Raw genomic sequence first — 16,641 nt, forward strand, 5'->3', positions numbered from 1 at the left:
CCCGCCTCCTGTTTTGCATGCGCACGGCCGACCCCGCCTCCGCTGTCAGCTGGAGGAAGCGGAGTAGGAAGCAGCCGCGATGTCCTTTTGTGTCCTACAAGCAGCCAGCGGCGCCGCTGAGTGAGGGGGGACGCAGCGCGGCGGGGCGGTGCGGCCGGAGGAGGCGGCCCCCGCTCACCCCGGCGCTCCGGGCTGCTCGGCCCCCATGCCTACCCGTCAGCCCTGCCGGAGCCCAAGGTCCGGGGGCGGAGGGGAACGCGGCCGCGGGGGTGGGCGGGCGCGGCGGGGGCCATGTGCAAGCGGGGGCGGGCTGCGGGCGGGGTCGCGCCTAGTGCGGCGGCCGGGTCAGGACTGGCTTCAGGTCCTGGCCTCCGCCTGGTTGGCCTCGGGCCTTGGAGCGAGTCCCCCGGCAGTGTTCAGATCAATCCTTGAGCGTTGCGGGGAGTCCTCGGGGTGGGCTGGGATTGAAAGGGGCCCGTGAGGCCACGTGGGGGCGCCTGCAGGGGCTTTGGGCCACCCTCCTCTCTGGGTCATAGGTCATCGTAGTGCGAGGGAGAACTTCTTCCTCGTCGCCTCTTCTTACTTCCTGATAACCTGATAGAAGTCCCCCGCGGGCAATGGGGGGAGGGGAGATTAGTAACTTCAGGCAACTTCCCGTAGGTGTGCGCAGGTTGATTGGGGGGCAGTCCTGGAGGTCGTGAGAGGTGGTGAACTCTGCGGCAGCTGGAGTGTAAGAATGAACTGTGCAGGTGTGGGGTGCAAAAGAGGTGGAGCCGCGCCCTACACAGAGTGGCTGGACTGGGCTTGCTAAGGCAGGAGGGGGTGGCGTGTCAGAGGTGAGAGATCCCTTACAAGAGTGTGGTGAGGGATTATAAGACTTGAGTGTGAGTTTGCTTATTGAGTGTGCTCTTTTGCTGGGGTATGTGAGAACTTGGGACTGGTTAAAGGCCATGTGTGAGTTGAAGGATCCCAGGAGGGAGTGAGCGTGTGTGGACATGTGGAAACTCCTGAGACAGTGGCCTATCCTTTGCCTCCGTCCCCTTCGCCCTCCCTCCTGGCTCCTCATTATGCTCTTGAATACTTGAGAGTACCTCCCAGCATCTGGAGAAAACTGGGGAGAGTTTTTTTATGTTTGGGGGTTGAGAGTTGCCTGCAGGTTGAGGTTACCCTGCTTCCTGGCTTGGGTGGGAGGTAGACTTGCCAAGCCGCTCCCAGGTTCCCAAGAGGAGGACCTGCTGTCAGTTACTGGCCCCAGAGGCTCTGGAGACTCTGTTCCCATGGCGACAGCTGGGGGCCCTCTTCATGGGCAGCCCTTCCTTGGACTCTGCCTCCTCCATCTCCTTGGCTGAGCCTGGAAGCCTGGCCTAGGTCCAGTGTTGCCCAACCTATGTGGCAGGGTGCCTCCCTGTGACCCTGATGGTCTTTCCCTGCAGGTGACCAGCACCATGTCCAGCCAGGTGGTGGGCATCGAGCCTCTCTACATCAAGGCAGAGCCAGCCAGCCCTGACAGTCCAAAGGGTTCCTCAGAGACTGAGACTGAACCCCCGGTGACCCTGGCCTCTGGTCCAGCTCCAGCCCGCTGCCTTCCAGGGCACAAGGAGGAGGAGGATGGGGAGGGGGCAGGGTCTGGTGAGCAGGGCAGTGGGAAGCTAGTGCTCAGCTCTCTACCCAAACGCCTCTGCCTGGTCTGTGGGGATGTGGCCTCTGGCTACCACTACGGTGTGGCATCCTGCGAGGCCTGCAAAGCCTTCTTCAAGAGGACCATCCAGGGTGAGCCCCTACCCCCATCCCCTGCTTCTGTGCCCTTTGCCCTGTACCCTTTGGGCCTGGCACTTTCCAACTGGTACAGTGCTGCATGCAGGAGGCCCTGAGCCTGTCTGTTGCTGCTCGAGGTTGTCAGTCTGGAGTTTGAATTTCCTTGTACTTCCTGGGACATCTTTTTTTTTTTTTTTTTTAAGGGGCATGATGGCTGGGGTATAGCTAAGGTTAGTAGAATGCTTGTCTAGTTTTTAGGAGGCTCTAGGTTCTGTCCTTAGCACCTCCTAAATCAGGTATGGTGTTGCCTACCTAAAACCTCAGCACCTTGGAGATGGAACTAGGAGCATCAGAAACTCAAGGTCATTGTTAACCACGTAGTAAGCTGAAGGACAACTTGGGCTATGTGAAAGCTTGCCCCTCCCCCAAAGTGGGGGTAGAGCTGGGCAGTGGAGGCTCACACCTTTAGTCCTAGCACAGGTGGATCTGTGAGTTTGAGGCCAGCCTGGTCCACAGAGTGAGTTCCATGACAGCCAGGGCTACACAAAGAAACTCTGTCTTGAAGGGGGGGAAAAAAAAAGAAGTAGGAAGAAAATGCTGGAAGCATAAGGTCACTGGTGGATTGGAGTGGGATATGAGCCAGGATGCAGGTGCCTGTACCTGCTATAAAACTCAGCTCCTGACTTTCCTCTTGCCTCTAGCAGCTGCCCGCTAACCCCAAACACAGCTCAGAATCACTCTGGACTCTCCCAAAGCACCACACTTCTCAGAGCAGTTTCTATGGGTAACTGGTACAGGTTTGTTATGTTTTAGCATCCAGATTTATAAAGGCAGGCTTCCTCACTCTTTAGCCACTGATTTTTTTTCTTTCTTCTTCTCTCTCACCCAGGAGAGCATGTCAGAATTTGAGGACGAGTCAATGAAAACACTGATATGAACATTCTCGGTGGCAGGCCTACGGTTCTTATGCAACCATTGGTTACTTTGAGGCTATAACATCATTTACCAAAAAATATTTTTTGAGACATCATGTGATTATGTAGTTGGCCTGGAACTTACTGTGTCTTCCAGGCCTAAACTCTACATTCATTTGCCTCAGCCTCCCAGGAGTACTGTGGTTACAGGCAGATAGATACCACAGAAGCTGACTTGTAAACATTCCCATAGCATGTATTTATTCTGAGTGTGTATACATTTGTACTCAGGGTATGTGTGGAGAGGTCAGAGGATAAATTGTGGGAGTAGATTCTTAAATAATTCTTTTTTTTGTTGTTGTTTTTAAGATTTATTATATATAAGTACACTGTAGCTGTCTTCAGACACACCAGAAGAGGGCATCAGATCCCATTATAGATGGTTCTGAGCCACCATGTGGTTGCTGGGATTTGAACTCAGGACCTCTGGAAGAGTAGTCAGTGCTCTTAACCACTGAGCCCACTCTCCAGCCCGGGATTACGTTCTTGATGTCTACCATAAAGGATGTGGGGATTGAACTCAGGTTTGGCAGCAAGTGACCTTACCTACTGAATCATCTTGCCAGGCCTCTGCTGGTTTCAGAACCTATTTTTCTTGAGGGCTTATCTTGTGTGTACTATTTCCTTTTACTTTCAGCATTTCATCCCCTTATTGCAACCCCATGAAAAAGGGTCAGGGAGACGTTTGTAGTTCCTTGGATCTCTCAAGTAGAAAATGATAGCCCTGGTATTTGGTGCAGGTCCAGAACTGAGCTCCGCTGCCTCTGTATATCACTAGTAACCTGGACTTTGTTCCACTGATAGTGATGTTCCAGAGAGTTGTTTTATGGGGGTTTTGATGTTGTATTGATATAGGATCTCACTGTGTAGCGCTGGCTGTCCTGGAACTCACTCTATAGACCTGGCTGGCCTTGAATTCAGAGCTCTGCCTGCCTTTGCCTACAGGGTGCTTGGTTCCAGTAAGTTTTCACTTGACTGAAGTTCACTGGTCTAAAACTGCTCCTTGCTGGTCAGAGCCAGGTGCCTCCCATGCACTTTCATTCTGACTATAGGCAAAACCTAACTGCTATAAATTATCTTTGTTTATTATTCTCTTTTTGTGTCCCTTGTCTCCCTCCTTTCCTCTTTCTCTTTCTCTCTTCTTTCCTATGGAGACAGGATCTCACTATAAAACTCTTGCTGTCCGTCCTGGAACTCGCTATGTAGACTGGGCTAGACTTCAAATCACAGAGATCCCCTTGCTCCTGCTTCTCCAGTGCTGGGATTAAAGGCCTGAGCCATTGTGCCTGGCTCCATTCTTTTTTTTTTTTTTTTCCCAACCAGACTCTCAAAGTATGGTTTTGGGGTGAGGGGTGGGGAGGGAGATTGTTAGTGATAGAACTTAGGGCCTCATGAATGCTGCTAAGCCTTGCTACACTCTAGCCTCAAGTGCATGTTTTTTATCATGCAAACTTTGAAGTTAGGAAAACTGAGGGCTCACAGGTTTTTAGGAATAGAAAGAACTGTGGGGCGGTGTTGGTGTGTGTCTTTAATCCTAGCACTTGGGAAGCAGAGGCAGGCAGATCTCTATGAGTTCAAGGCCAACCTGGTCTACAGACTGCGTTTCAGGACAGCTAACGCTATACTCATGTGCGGCACACCAGGGGAGACAATGTCTTGCTATATATATCTATAGCCCATATATATTCAATATGAGTTTTGAATCTATATTTGAGCTGAGTATAGTGGGGCAGAGAAACCCTGTCTTGAACAAACAAAAAGAATAGGAACCATATAAGGTCACAGTTGATATTCAGGAGACAGAGGCAGGTGGATCTCTCTAAGTTTGAGACTAGCTCGATCTACTTAAAGCGTTTCAGAGCAGCTAGAGATATATAGAGAGACCCAAGCCTCAAAACAAACACCTAAATAAGTAAATAAAGCACAGATGATAAGTGCCCACAGCCCTTTATTTTTCTTTCTTAAGTAGGGTCATGCCGTATAGCCCAGGCTGGCTTCCATCGTGAGATTTTCTTTCCATGGGCTTTTAAGTGTTGGAATTACAGGTGTGTGCTGCAGATCCCAGATGTCCCTGATCTTTACTACTCTAGACTGACTGTTCCCACCCAGCTGGGCCTGAGGCTGGGGAGGTGAAACTGACTTGGTCAAAACTGTCTGGTTTGATTTGTAGCGTGTGTTGGAAAGCACAGTGTGTACTAAGGTCCTGTCAGGACCGGAGCTGGAGGGTTTCCCTGGGGAGGCATCTGATCTGAGCAGAGCAGCCCTGTGGATATCGGAGGAAAGAAACATGGAAGGCTTGCAGGTTCCTTGTGTGCTTTGGTCCCTGGGTCAGCCCTGTGAGGCTGAGGGGCCACTGGTACCTACTGCACATCAGGCCATGTCACACTGGCCTTGGGAAATTGGAACTGACACTAAATAAGTTGAGAGAGGTAAACTGTTCACAGTAGCAACCATCTAATACCAGCATCTGGGAAGCTGAGGCAAGAGAATTGTTCAAGGCAAACTAGAGGTACATATTGAATATATATGGGCTGTATAGCAAGACAGTCTCCCCTGGTGTGGTGGCACATGCCTGTGATTTTAGCATGTGTAGGTGGAGGCAGGAGGACCAAGGTTCAAGGTCATCCTCCACTATATATTGAGTTAAAAGGCCAGCCTAGCCTACATCTGATCCTGTTTCCAAAAAGGAGATGGTACATTTGGTGTTTGCTGCCCAAGCAAGAGGACCTGAATTGGATCCTTAGTACTTACATAAAAGCCTGATGTTGGAGGAAGTAACAGGAGGATTTGGGCCACTCTAATTGGGGTTGGTGAGCTCCAGGTTCAGTGAGAAACCGTTTCAAACCTGTAAGGTGAAGTCAGACACACTGAGCACACCTTTATTCCAATGCTTAGGAGGCAGAGTTTGAGGCCAGCCTTGTCTATAGGGTGAATTTAAGGCTGACAAGGGATACATGAGATCCTGTTTCAGAAAAACAGTGGAGAGCCATTGAAGGAGACACCTTACATGAACCCAGGGCTTCCACATACATACCCACGTGTACACAGAACCATATACAATCCCACAAAATCCAAAACCAAAACAACTTATGCTTAGGAGACTGATGGGGAAGATTGTAGCAAATTCAAGACTAGCCTGAGGGAAGGTGTGAGACTGTCTCAAAAACAAAAGCCCAGCCACCCAGCCAGGACAAAGGGAGTGGGAAGTGGCAAGGTGAACACACACTTTACTCTCAGATAGTGGTAAGGCCAGAGTAGCTGCGAAGAGGGATTTGTCACAGGGCGCTCAGGAAAGGCCTCTCCCAGGCAATGGGCTGGAAGGGAGCAAATGGGGCTGTCAGGATCAGAGCTCCAGCAGGGAATAAAACACCCCAGGCTGGCCCTGTCTGAGAAGTATGCAGATCAGAATTAGGGAGGATTGGCCTGGGCTGTGAGGACCGTAGGACTCTGCCTCACTTACTCTCCAGAGCACTCACTGTGGAGTTTGATCAGAGAAGGCCAGGGTACCCCAGGGGTGGAGAATAGAGGCAGCAGGAAGCTCATGAACCACAGTGGTGACAGGTCAGGTTGGAAGCTGCAGGCAGGAGTGAGAAGGTGAGACTCCCAACACTGCCAGTGGGTTGCACATCAGTTGACAGGAAGGTTAGATGGTATTCAGGTTTCTGGAGCAACGGAAGGTAACTGCATGCTTGGCAGACGTGGGGTCTTTGTACAGCGAGTGGGTTGTAAGCCCCTGGGGCTGCTGGACATGTGCATGTAGATAGTAGAGATGCAAACCTGAGTGTCTGGGAGATACTGAGAATGAGGTAGGACAGGCCTAGGGGGTGCACCAGTTTGTTATACAGAAACCATAAAGATGCCAGGGGTATAAGGATCATGAGAGCCTGTCCTAGAAACAAAAGACAGCATTGAAGAATTTCTAGAAGTAGAAAGCAATGCTTTAGGCAAGGGGGTTGAGAACTCAGTGGAGCCCTGGATTTAGTCTGGAAGTCATGGTGGCCCTTGACAACAGATGAGCTCAGAAGTATGGTTTCAGGGCAAATATGCAGCTTGGCCTATGGGGCCTGCTTCATCCAAGCAGGGTTCCCCCAGCCCAGTGGCTGTTCCCCTCCCTGTCCTGCTCATGGAATCCTGCTCTCCCTTTCCTCCCAATACCCCCCAGACTGGTGCTTGCCCGGGGTGAGTCAGGGCTCTCCTGTCATCTGGGCCCCCACCGGGCTCTGGGAGGCTGCCACTGGAGCCCTGCCTCTTCCTGGCAGGGAGCATCGAGTACAGCTGTCCGGCCTCCAATGAGTGTGAGATCACCAAGCGGAGACGCAAGGCCTGTCAGGCCTGCCGCTTCACCAAGTGCCTGCGGGTGGGCATGCTCAAGGAGGGTGAGCACTGGGCAGACCCTGGGTGAGATGGGGGGGGGTTCAGTGGGTTGGGTGGGAGCCTGGGGAAAAGGTGGGGAAGCAGGGCTCCATGGAGCAAGCACTTCTTGAACAGTCTGGCTTTACAACTCAAGGTGTACGTCTGGACCGAGTCCGTGGTGGGCGGCAAAAGTATAAACGGCGGCCAGAGGTGGACCCATTGCCTTTCCCAGGCCCCTTCCCTGCTGGTCCTCTGGCAGTAGCTGGAGGACCCCGGAAGACAGGTGAGACCCTGGGTTCCTAAGCTTTGGGGTGGTGTGGGGCAGCCATTACAGTCTGTCTGTTTTCCTCATTTGCCCTGAGACCCAGGTCTTCCCATTTCTTCCTAAGAGGCAATTATAAAATATCTTCACAAACCGGGGTTGTATGAATGCTTGCCTACCATATATGAAGCCCTGGGTTTGATCTTTAGCACTGCATACAGAAAGCACACTTAATTCCAGCATTCAGGAGGAAAATCAGGATTGGGAGTTTTGGATCATAGGTACAGTACATTTAAGGCTACACAACCAAGTAGAAGTGTGATCAGAATGGGGGGAGTGTCTTAGGGTTTCTGTTACAGTGAAAAACCACCATGACCAAAAGCAACTTGGGGAGAAAGGGTTTATTCCAGCTTACAATTCTCAGGTCACACTCCCTCACTAAGGGAAGTTTGCTCAGCCTGCTTTGTTACACAGGCCCACCTGCCCAGGAATGACACCAGCCACAGTAGATAGGGCCCTTTCACACCAAATCAGCAAGCAAGCAAGCAAACAAAAACCCTATAGACATGCCTACAGGTCAATCCGATGGAGGCATTTTCCTCAAGATTTCATCTTCCTATATATATGTGTGTCAAGTCAAGGGGAATTTCTTTTTTGTAAAGGTGTTAGGGGAACCAGGGCCCAGTAAATGCTAGACTGGGGTATCTGTAAGCCAACCACAAGCCTCAGGGAGAGATTTCCTAGTGCTCACAGCCCTTTTCTGAGGAAGTGAGCTCTGTGTCTCTGGCTTACTAGCAGAGTCCAAGGAAGGCCAGAGGGGACTGTCTGGGAGGCTTCAGAGGTCTGCCAGGTATGTGTTCATGACTCCAGTCCTGTGCCTGTCATTGTAGCCCCGGTGAATGCTCTGGTGTCTCATCTGCTGGTGGTCGAACCTGAGAAGCTGTACGCCATGCCGGACCCAGCAAGCCCTGACGGACACCTCCCTGCCGTGGCCACTCTCTGTGATCTTTTTGATCGAGAGATAGTGGTCACCATCAGCTGGGCCAAGAGCATCCCAGGTAAAGGGCCTGGTGGCCATCCTTGAACAGGTAGGCCATATTTGGCCTGCTGTCTTCTTGACCTGTCCTGTTTCCCCTGCCCTCAGGCTTCTCCTCACTGTCACTGTCTGACCAGATGTCAGTACTGCAGAGTGTGTGGATGGAGGTGCTGGTGCTGGGTGTGGCCCAGCGCTCACTGCCGCTGCAGGATGAGCTGGCCTTTGCTGAGGACCTGGTCCTGGATGAAGAGGGGGCACGGGCAGCTGGTCTGGGGGATCTGGGGGCAGCCCTGCTACAGCTGGTTCGGCGACTGCAAGCCCTACGGCTGGAGCGGGAGGAGTACGTCCTGCTGAAAGCTCTGGCCCTTGCCAATTCTGGTGAGTGTACAGGGGAACACACAGGCCTCCCTGTGAGGTCCTCCAACTGTCAGTGACTGTGGCATGGTAACTTTTTTGTGGATAGGGACAACTGAGGCTTAATTATTGAAAATAACCAAGTAAGCCAAACGTCCTGAATTATACACAGGATTTTGAGCCCTAGTGGTGTGCTGACAAAGCAATAGTGAGAGGGAAGTGTGGAGGTTGAGAGGTGGCCACAGGGAGAAAGGGTGGGCCCTGGCTCACACCCCCACCCAGCAGTGTCCAAACAGATGAGCCCCACCCTTTGGTCACCTCAGCCAACGGTTCTCTCCCTTCCTAGACTCTGTGCATATTGAAGATGCTGAGGCTGTGGAGCAGCTGCGTGAAGCCCTGCATGAGGCCCTGCTCGAGTATGAAGCTGGCCGGGCTGGCCCTGGAGGGGGTGCTGAGCGGAGGCGAGCAGGCAGGCTGCTGCTTACGCTGCCACTCCTCCGCCAGACAGCAGGCAAAGTCCTGGCCCATTTCTATGGGGTGAAGCTGGAGGGCAAGGTGCCCATGCACAAGCTGTTTTTGGAAATGCTTGAGGCCATGATGGACTGAGGCAAGGGGTGGGACAGGGTGGGGTGGCTGGCAGGATCTGCCCAGCATAGGGTGTTAGCCCCAAAGGGGCAAAGCCGGAGTCTGGGCAGTGCCACAGCCTCCTGGCAGGGCCAGGGCAATGCCATCCGCCCCTGGGAGAAGGCTTCATGCCCTCCCCTCCCCCCTTTGGGGGGGGTTTGTCAGAAGCCAGGAAAGTGAATGCCCAGGTGTGGGCACAGTGCTGCCCCTTGCAAGCCATAACGTGTCCCCCAAGAGTGTCGGGGGGCCTTGCGGAAGCCATAGGGGGCTGCAGGGGATGTGTAGGAGGCAGAAATTGATCTCAGGGAGGGAAGGGGATGGAGGCCACAGTCTCCCAGTGGGTGATGCTTTTGCTGCTGCTTAACCCGACCTCCTCTCCAGAGCAGAGAGGGGCTTGGAAAGCAAAGGCCCCTGTCCCTTCGCTCCTCTCCTCATTCGCATTGGGCATTAGTGCCCCCCCTTGAAGCAATAACTCCAAGCAGGCTCCAGCCCCTGGACCCCTGGGGTGGCCAGGGCCCCCTATCAGCTCCCACCTCCAGGGGTGGGGGACAGCACTGCCTCTATGCCCTGCAGAGCAATAACACTATATTTATTTTTGGGTTTGGCCAGGGAGGCGCAGGGCCACGGGGCAGGCCAGGGCCCAGAGCCCTTGTCTGTACAGAGACTCTATTTTAATGTATATTTGCTGCAAAGAGAAACCGCTTTTGGTTTTGAACCTTTAATGAGAAAAAAAATATATACTATGGAGCTCAAGTACATGGTGGTCCGTGAGTCACTGGGGGGAGTTTGGGGTCACACATGACACATCTAGTTAACAGACCATACAACAGATACACACGATCACAAAATACCAAAGAGGTGGCTAGCAAGGTTACGTCTCAGTCTCCTCATCATTCAACAGCATATTGGGGATCCCGCGGCTGATGGGAAAAAGACGACCAGATTCTGGACACTGCAGGGTGCCCTCCAGTACGTCAACCTGCGGGGAAGCAGGGCAAAGCTAAGCACAGGGAGCCTCAGTGGGAGGGCTAGGCAGGTGATGCACAAGGACTCTCACCTCAAGCAACACGTGGTGCATCTTCCTCAAAAACGTCTCATCCTGCTCATAGCCTTCAATGGGCTCTTTGGGTACTTCGGTCAAGTTTAACTGTGGAAAGGACGCTTACGTGGTCAGTGGGCACACAAACACCGAGCCCGCCCAGGCAGGGAAGAGACCCGGAGCCCGAGCCAGGCCCCTCGCCCCACTAGGAATGACAAAAGGGGCGGGGTCCTCACGGTGTCCGCTGCTTGCACAAGCGCTGCCCACTCCACTTTGGGGATCATCCGCGCAACAAAGTCGGGGTTGAACTCCACGGGGTTGATGCGGACCTCGGTGGCCTGCGGGGAAAGAGGTTTAGCGAAGTAGGTCCGGGCCCGGAGTCTTACCCCCTGAGCTATAAGGGCGACAAACCCTTGTGCAGTTACCTGCAGGCGCAGCGGGAAACCACGGGTGCCCACGCCCCGCACATGCGAGCTGAGGAGATTGTGGGTGAGCAGTTTCATGTTGTCACACCGGAGCTCGGGAGGCCGGAACCGGAAAGAGTCCACACGTCTCCTTTGTACCACTTCCGCTTTTGAAGACGTTGGCTACTTCGTCGGACCGGAAGTGGTGGACTTAGGGGAAATTTTGGGGCTTTGCGGCGGCGTTGAGACGGGAAGAACTGTGTTGGGTCAAGTTCTGATACCGGAAGCGTTTTTTCGGGGAGATTGCAAACCCTGCTCGCTGTATATCCTACATATTATGAAAATCACATGTAAACCGGCTGCGTTGCGGCGCTTTGGCTGAGTGCAAAACAAGCACATTTGAGGCTTAGCCAGATTATCCCCTGACTTCTCTTTGCGTTTGAGCCAGAAACTGTCACACCCATAAGCCAGACACCTCTTTCGCATAGAAATAAGACGAGCGACCCCTGGAAGCCCCGTGGCGTCATAATGCGTCACAGCCCAGCCCCCTATAAGCGGGTGTAGTGGGAGGGCGTGCTGGTGTGGGCGGAGCGATCTCTGCCCCCACCTCCTGTGGGCAGAGCCATCTGTCGGTGGGCTGCGGCGGCGGGGCGGGTATGGTACAGCTTGGGCTTCGGGTCCTGGGCAGCATAGCCGGTTCGGTGCTCCGTGCATCGACTACCTGGTCGTGCGTGTCCGGCAGAGCAAGCCGGAAAGGAGCAGGTTGGGAGTGTGGCGGGGCCCGCAGCTTCAGCAGCGCCGCGGTGACCATGGCCCCGATCAAGGTGACCGGTTTTACCTCTCCTGGGTCCAACCTATCGCGTCCCTTTGGGTTCCACGCGGGGTCTCGGGCTGTCCTCCTTGACGTTTCTTCTTGTCATGCTTTCTGTAAGACTCGGTCTGTCCTGGGACATTTCTTGAGCCGCCCTCTCACACCTAGTATGACATGTTCAGGGACAAGTCCCCACCATTTTCAAACAACTGAATGCTGTGTCATTTCCCACATTCTTGAAATACCCCGTATACCCTTCTCCAAAGTCCCCAGCCTTTTTGTGATTGTACTAGACTCTACCTCATTTTTTGGAAAAGACTGTGGTTCCTTGGAGACCGGGGTCTGTCCCACTTCTGTCTCTACTCTGAATGGCTTCCAGCCCCCCTCCCCTTTCTGTTTGGTCTTTCTGGGAATATTTGAATCTATCCCCTCTCCTGTTCTTGGACTTCATTTTTAGAGAAAGAGAGGGATGAAGGGAGGGAGGAAGGAAGGAAGGCAGAGAGGGAGGGAAAGACGGGGAGAGAGGGAGGGACTGACAAACAGGCAGGCAGACAGACAGACATAGACAGAGAGAATGACTCACTATATAGTCTTGGCTGGCCTGGAACTTGGTGTGTAGACCAGACTGGCCACAAACTCCGAGAGATCAGTCTACCTCTGCGTCCTGAATGTGAGGATTAAAGACCCTTAAAAAAACCCTTGTAAATATGTACTCTGTTTGGTAACAGCATGTGAAAGTGGAGGTCAGAGGACAGTTTTCTCAGGAGTCAATCCTGCCTTTTTACCACTGTCAATTGTGGGGATAGAACTCAGGTGATGTTCTACCCTTTACCTACTCGCCCTTCCTTCTTACATTCCTACTATTTCCTCTTGTGGCTCCAGGAAGCCTCCAGGTGGGCTGACACTTCCCACTTACCCTGAGAGCCTACATCCTGAGCATTTTGATTTAGGCATCTTCCCTGGTTTTCCAGTGTGTTTCTCCTGGTGTGTGCATAGGATTTTTCTCTCTCCCCGTTGCCAGGCGCTTTTCTCAACCCTAGACACAGCCCTCTGTGCTCCTGTCTGCATTGATCCCTGTTTACCCAGCATTGCAACACTTGAGAAGGCCTCTCCCTTTCTCTGTTGCCACCAACTGGCCTTATGCAGAACCAGGCTTTGAAACACTAGGATGTGGGGCAGGCAGGATACAGAGAGAGGGAGGGCAGAAATGGACCCTTTCTCTGCTGGGTCTGTCTTTCTGTGATTCTCTGGGCCTCTCTTTACTGGCTTACCCTACCCCGGAGTTCTTTTCTCCAGGTCGGAGATGCCATTCCCTCAGTGGAGGTATTTGAAGGGGAACCCGGAAAGAAGGTGAATTTGGCAGAGCTGTTCAAAGGCAAGAAAGGTGTTTTGTTTGGAGTCCCTGGGGCGTTCACACCTGGCTGTTCTAAGGTGAGTCTTCTCTTCCCTTTAGAAACTGGAACCAGGAGTGGGGAGAAAAGGACCCTAGTTAAATCTGATAGCTCTGGTTGGGGCTGCTGGTGGAGTTGCTGTGAAAATCCCCTAGAACTCAGGCCGATGAGACAGAAGCTTTGCCTATGACATTTCATGGTCTTAAGTATAGATACTTAGGTCCAAGTGTCTTAGGAGCCAAGGCAAAAAGGAAGTGGCCGATTGCACACTGGTTCCCTTACCCTCATCAGGGATGTGGGATGTTAGGAAATAGGAGCAAGCTGAGCAAGACCAGCAGTTGACTCTCTTTGAACCCTGTTTTCCTCTTAGACCCACCTGCCTGGGTTTGTGGAGCAAGCTGATGCTCTGAAGGCCAAGGGAGCTCAAGTGCTGGCCTGTCTGAGCGTTAATGATGTCTTTGTAACTGAACAGTGGGGCCGAGCCCACCAGGCAGAAGGCAAGGTGAGGTGTGGGGCTGCAAAGGGCCAGGGCCAGGGACAAGGTTTCCTTGTTCTTTATTACATTTTATTTACTCATTTTGCATGTGGGGTGGGCACTTGTGCTATCACACACAAGTGGAAGTGGGAGGATGGCCAGTGAGACTTGATTCACTCTTACCATGTGGGGTCTTGGGGATTAAACTCAGGTTGCCAGACTTGGCAGCAAGCACCTTCCCCCATGGAGCCCTCTCCCACCGAGCCCTCCCTCACCTAGCCCTCCCCCACTGAGCCCTTCCTCACTGAGCCCTCCCTCACTAAGCCCTCCCCCAATGAGCCCTCCCTTTCACTGGAGATTTCTGTGTGACATTTATTCTCTTTGCTTCAGGTTCGGATCCTGGCTGACCCCACTGGAGCCTTTGGGAAGGTGAGTATACCACCCTTCCCTCAGCCTGAAGTTGATCCTGGAGGGACATGTTTTGTGGGAGCAACCCCTGGCCTGTTTGGGGGTTCCTGACATCCATCTCTGCCTGTCCCCTAGGAGACAGATCTATTATTGGATGATTCTTTGGTGTCTCTCTTTGGAAATCGTCGGCTGAAAAGGTGAATAGAACCCCCCACCAGCCCCTCCCCATTGGCACTAAGGGGCCCCGGCGGCTGCCTGGCCTTCTACAACTGAACCCCTTTCTGGCAGGTTCTCTATGGTGATAGACAACGGCATAGTGAAGGCACTGAATGTGGAGCCAGATGGCACAGGCCTCACCTGCAGCCTGGCTCCCAACATTCTCTCACAACTCTGAGGCCCTGGCCAGATGTCCTCTGACTCTTCCCATCTCCCCCACCCAGCTCTGGGCCAAAAGGCCCAGTGCTTCCTTACCGGGAGCCACTTAAATGGAATCTTGACCATATTTCTGCAATAAACAGTTTAATTTGTGTCTTTGCCTCTAGCATGGAATTGTCTGCTTTGCCCTTGTTCACCTGAAGACATAGATAGAACGGAAGTCAATGGCAGGGGTTTGGAGGAGAAAATGGAGGGACGTCAGGACAGGTTTCTGGAAAGTAACATCCTCTAAACTGGGTTGAAGCTGAGAGGAAGCCAGAATTGGTTTTGCTTGGTTACATCCTGGGACAGCTGGTGCTTGGTCTAGGAGCTGACAGAAGCTTCGCATCCGTGGTCTGCAGTTCTTCCAGGAGTACCCTGGCTCTGGTTTGGCTTCATTAGCGCACACTGCAGACTTCCTGAGGGAGGAGCCTTGGAGAGATGTGGTCAGTGATGAGTGGAATGAGGGCCAAGAGCCAGGGTTACCAGTGGGGCCTCGGGAGGTACAGATCCTGCTCCTGGCCTTTGGATCGATGTTCAAGGGAGCAGGGGGACTTTTGGGAACCCCTTGTGTTTACGAGGTTGTATCTCAACATGTAGATTCTTACAGAGCACCTGGCAGATCTGTAGGCATAGGGAGGTATATACCAGCCCTGTCCAGGACTCTGGATCAAATCAGCTCTGCACCAGCCAGATGATGGGAAGCCAAGCGGGGTGGAAAATGTCCCTGAAAGGAGCCTGAGGGTGGGAGTGGTAAGACAGTCAGGCTGACCTGGAAAGGTAGGACTGGCCCAGGTTCTAGCAGGCTCAGGTACTCTGGTAGTCAGCAGGAGGGACCTCTGAGAGCAGCTTGCCTCCTAGCCTACCCAGTCAACCACAGGACTTCTCCAGAGCACAGGTCAGATTCAAATCTGAGCCAGTGTGTGTAGCTGGGAGCCAGATATTTCAGGTAGGGCCATGGGCTCACAGGGGAGAGGCCTAGGTGGTAACACTGGGCTCTCCTACTAAAGGTCCCACAATTCAGCTGAGTGGCCAGTGCACCTGTCTTTGCTCCTGAGAGCCTCCCATTGCACCTACCACCCACCACTGGCCACTTCTCACCTGACCCTGACAGGCACAGGGCAAAGAGACTGGTTCCTTCCCAGGTCCCATCTCTCAGAGCTGAGGAGCCGGGCTTCTAGCACAGGCACTGCATGGACCTGTGCAGAGTCCTGGCCTCAGGGTCCTGGCTCCTCGTCCCTCACCGGCTGCCTGGTTTTCCCCATCCTTGTAAGACCTCCAAAGACTGTCCCCACTGGAGTCTCTTGCCACTGGCTGAAAGGAGTTTAAAGGTTCCTGTGAAGCCTTAGCCTTGTGGGGGTTGGGAGTCCTGCTTGCAACAGCACCTGGGCCAGCCCTGGAGCAGCTTCCGGCCCCTCAGGAGACCAAAGCTGTCAGGAGAACGTAGTAGGGCCCCGCTTCAGGCCTGAGGTAAGGCTAGTTAGGCCTGAGGCTGCACCTGGAAGAGGGACTGGCGCCTTTCCTGGACTGTAGAGACCAAAGGACCAATATTAAAACCAAACACTTCGACAAAATGTCCTAAAAATGGGGCTGGTGAGAGGCTCAGTGGTTGAGAACACGGGCTACACTGCCAGAGCACCTGGGTTCAATCCCAGCGCCTACATCATAATTCACAACCCGTTTTCACTCTGGTTCTAGGGCTTCTGACCCCCTCCTCTGGCATTCATGGACACTGTGCATAGACATACCTGCAGGCAAACCACCCATGCTCCTAAAATAAAAAAAAAAAAAAAAAAAAAGAGCCAGGCATGGTGGCTTATGGCTTTAACCCCAGCACTCAGGAGGCAGAGGCAAATTAAGTTCTAGGACAGCCAGGGCTGTTACACAGAGAAACTGTGTCTCAAAAACAAAACAAAACAAAAAACCATAAATAAATAAATAGGGAGGAGAAGAAGAAAGAAACCAAGCCTCAGCTCCACACTTTGCCTTGGTCAGTCTTAAACTCACTGTCCTGTTTACCTTCAAGTGCTGGAACTGTAGATGTAGTCTCAGCATGTTCCCCTCGCCTTTTCTTGGTGCCCTGTAACTCTCTATGTAGACCAGGCTAGCCTAGAACTTGAGTTCTGCCTGCCTCTGCTTCCCAAATGCTGGGATTACTGGTGTATAACACCATACCCCACCCAACTCTGTGTGTGTGTGTGTGTGTGTGTGTGTGTGTGTCGGGGGTTGGGGAGGGAGAGATGTTCTCTGTAGCCCAGGTCAGCAATTCCCCTGCTTCAGCGTGGTATTACAAACATGAAGTACCACTCCAGGCTAGAGATGGTTCTTTAGTCATGTGGCC

At 52.9% G+C, this 16,641-nt stretch overlaps 3 protein-coding genes across 3 annotated transcripts; 2 read left to right on the forward strand and 1 right to left on the reverse strand.

Annotated features, from left to right (window-relative positions):
• The first annotated feature begins 45 nt into the window (after nt 1-45).
• On the forward strand, nt 46-10,114 carry ESRRA (estrogen related receptor alpha). The gene is made up of 7 exons (XM_080911814.1): nt 46-237; nt 1,434-1,770; nt 6,989-7,105; nt 7,237-7,365; nt 8,235-8,402; nt 8,489-8,758; nt 9,081-10,114. Exons 2-7 carry the CDS (start codon nt 1,446-1,448, stop codon nt 9,338-9,340), a joined length of 1,269 nt encoding a protein of 422 aa, XP_080767940.1. The 5' UTR covers nt 46-237; nt 1,434-1,445; the 3' UTR covers nt 9,341-10,114.
• Nucleotides 10,115-10,198: 84 nt separating this feature from the next.
• On the reverse strand, nt 10,199-10,950 carry TRMT112 (tRNA methyltransferase activator subunit 11-2). Its single transcript, XM_080911815.1, has 4 exons — nt 10,823-10,950; nt 10,634-10,735; nt 10,416-10,505; nt 10,199-10,337 (listed from the first exon to the last, which is right to left on the reverse strand). The coding sequence occupies exons 1-4, from the start codon at nt 10,898-10,900 to the stop codon at nt 10,230-10,232; spliced, it is 378 nt and encodes a 125-aa protein (XP_080767941.1). The 5' UTR covers nt 10,901-10,950; the 3' UTR covers nt 10,199-10,229.
• Nucleotides 10,951-11,397: 447 nt separating this feature from the next.
• On the forward strand, nt 11,398-14,415 carry PRDX5 (peroxiredoxin 5). The gene is made up of 6 exons (XM_080911399.1): nt 11,398-11,625; nt 12,909-13,043; nt 13,374-13,505; nt 13,869-13,907; nt 14,022-14,083; nt 14,175-14,415. Exons 1-6 carry the CDS (start codon nt 11,458-11,460, stop codon nt 14,278-14,280), a joined length of 642 nt encoding a protein of 213 aa, XP_080767525.1. The 5' UTR covers nt 11,398-11,457; the 3' UTR covers nt 14,281-14,415.
• Nucleotides 14,416-16,641: the final 2,226 nt, after the last annotated feature.

Source organism: Micromys minutus (assembly GCF_963924665.1).
Source record: "Micromys minutus genome assembly, chromosome: 2".
In the NCBI taxonomy this organism is placed as follows: domain Eukaryota; kingdom Metazoa; phylum Chordata; class Mammalia; order Rodentia; family Muridae; genus Micromys; species Micromys minutus.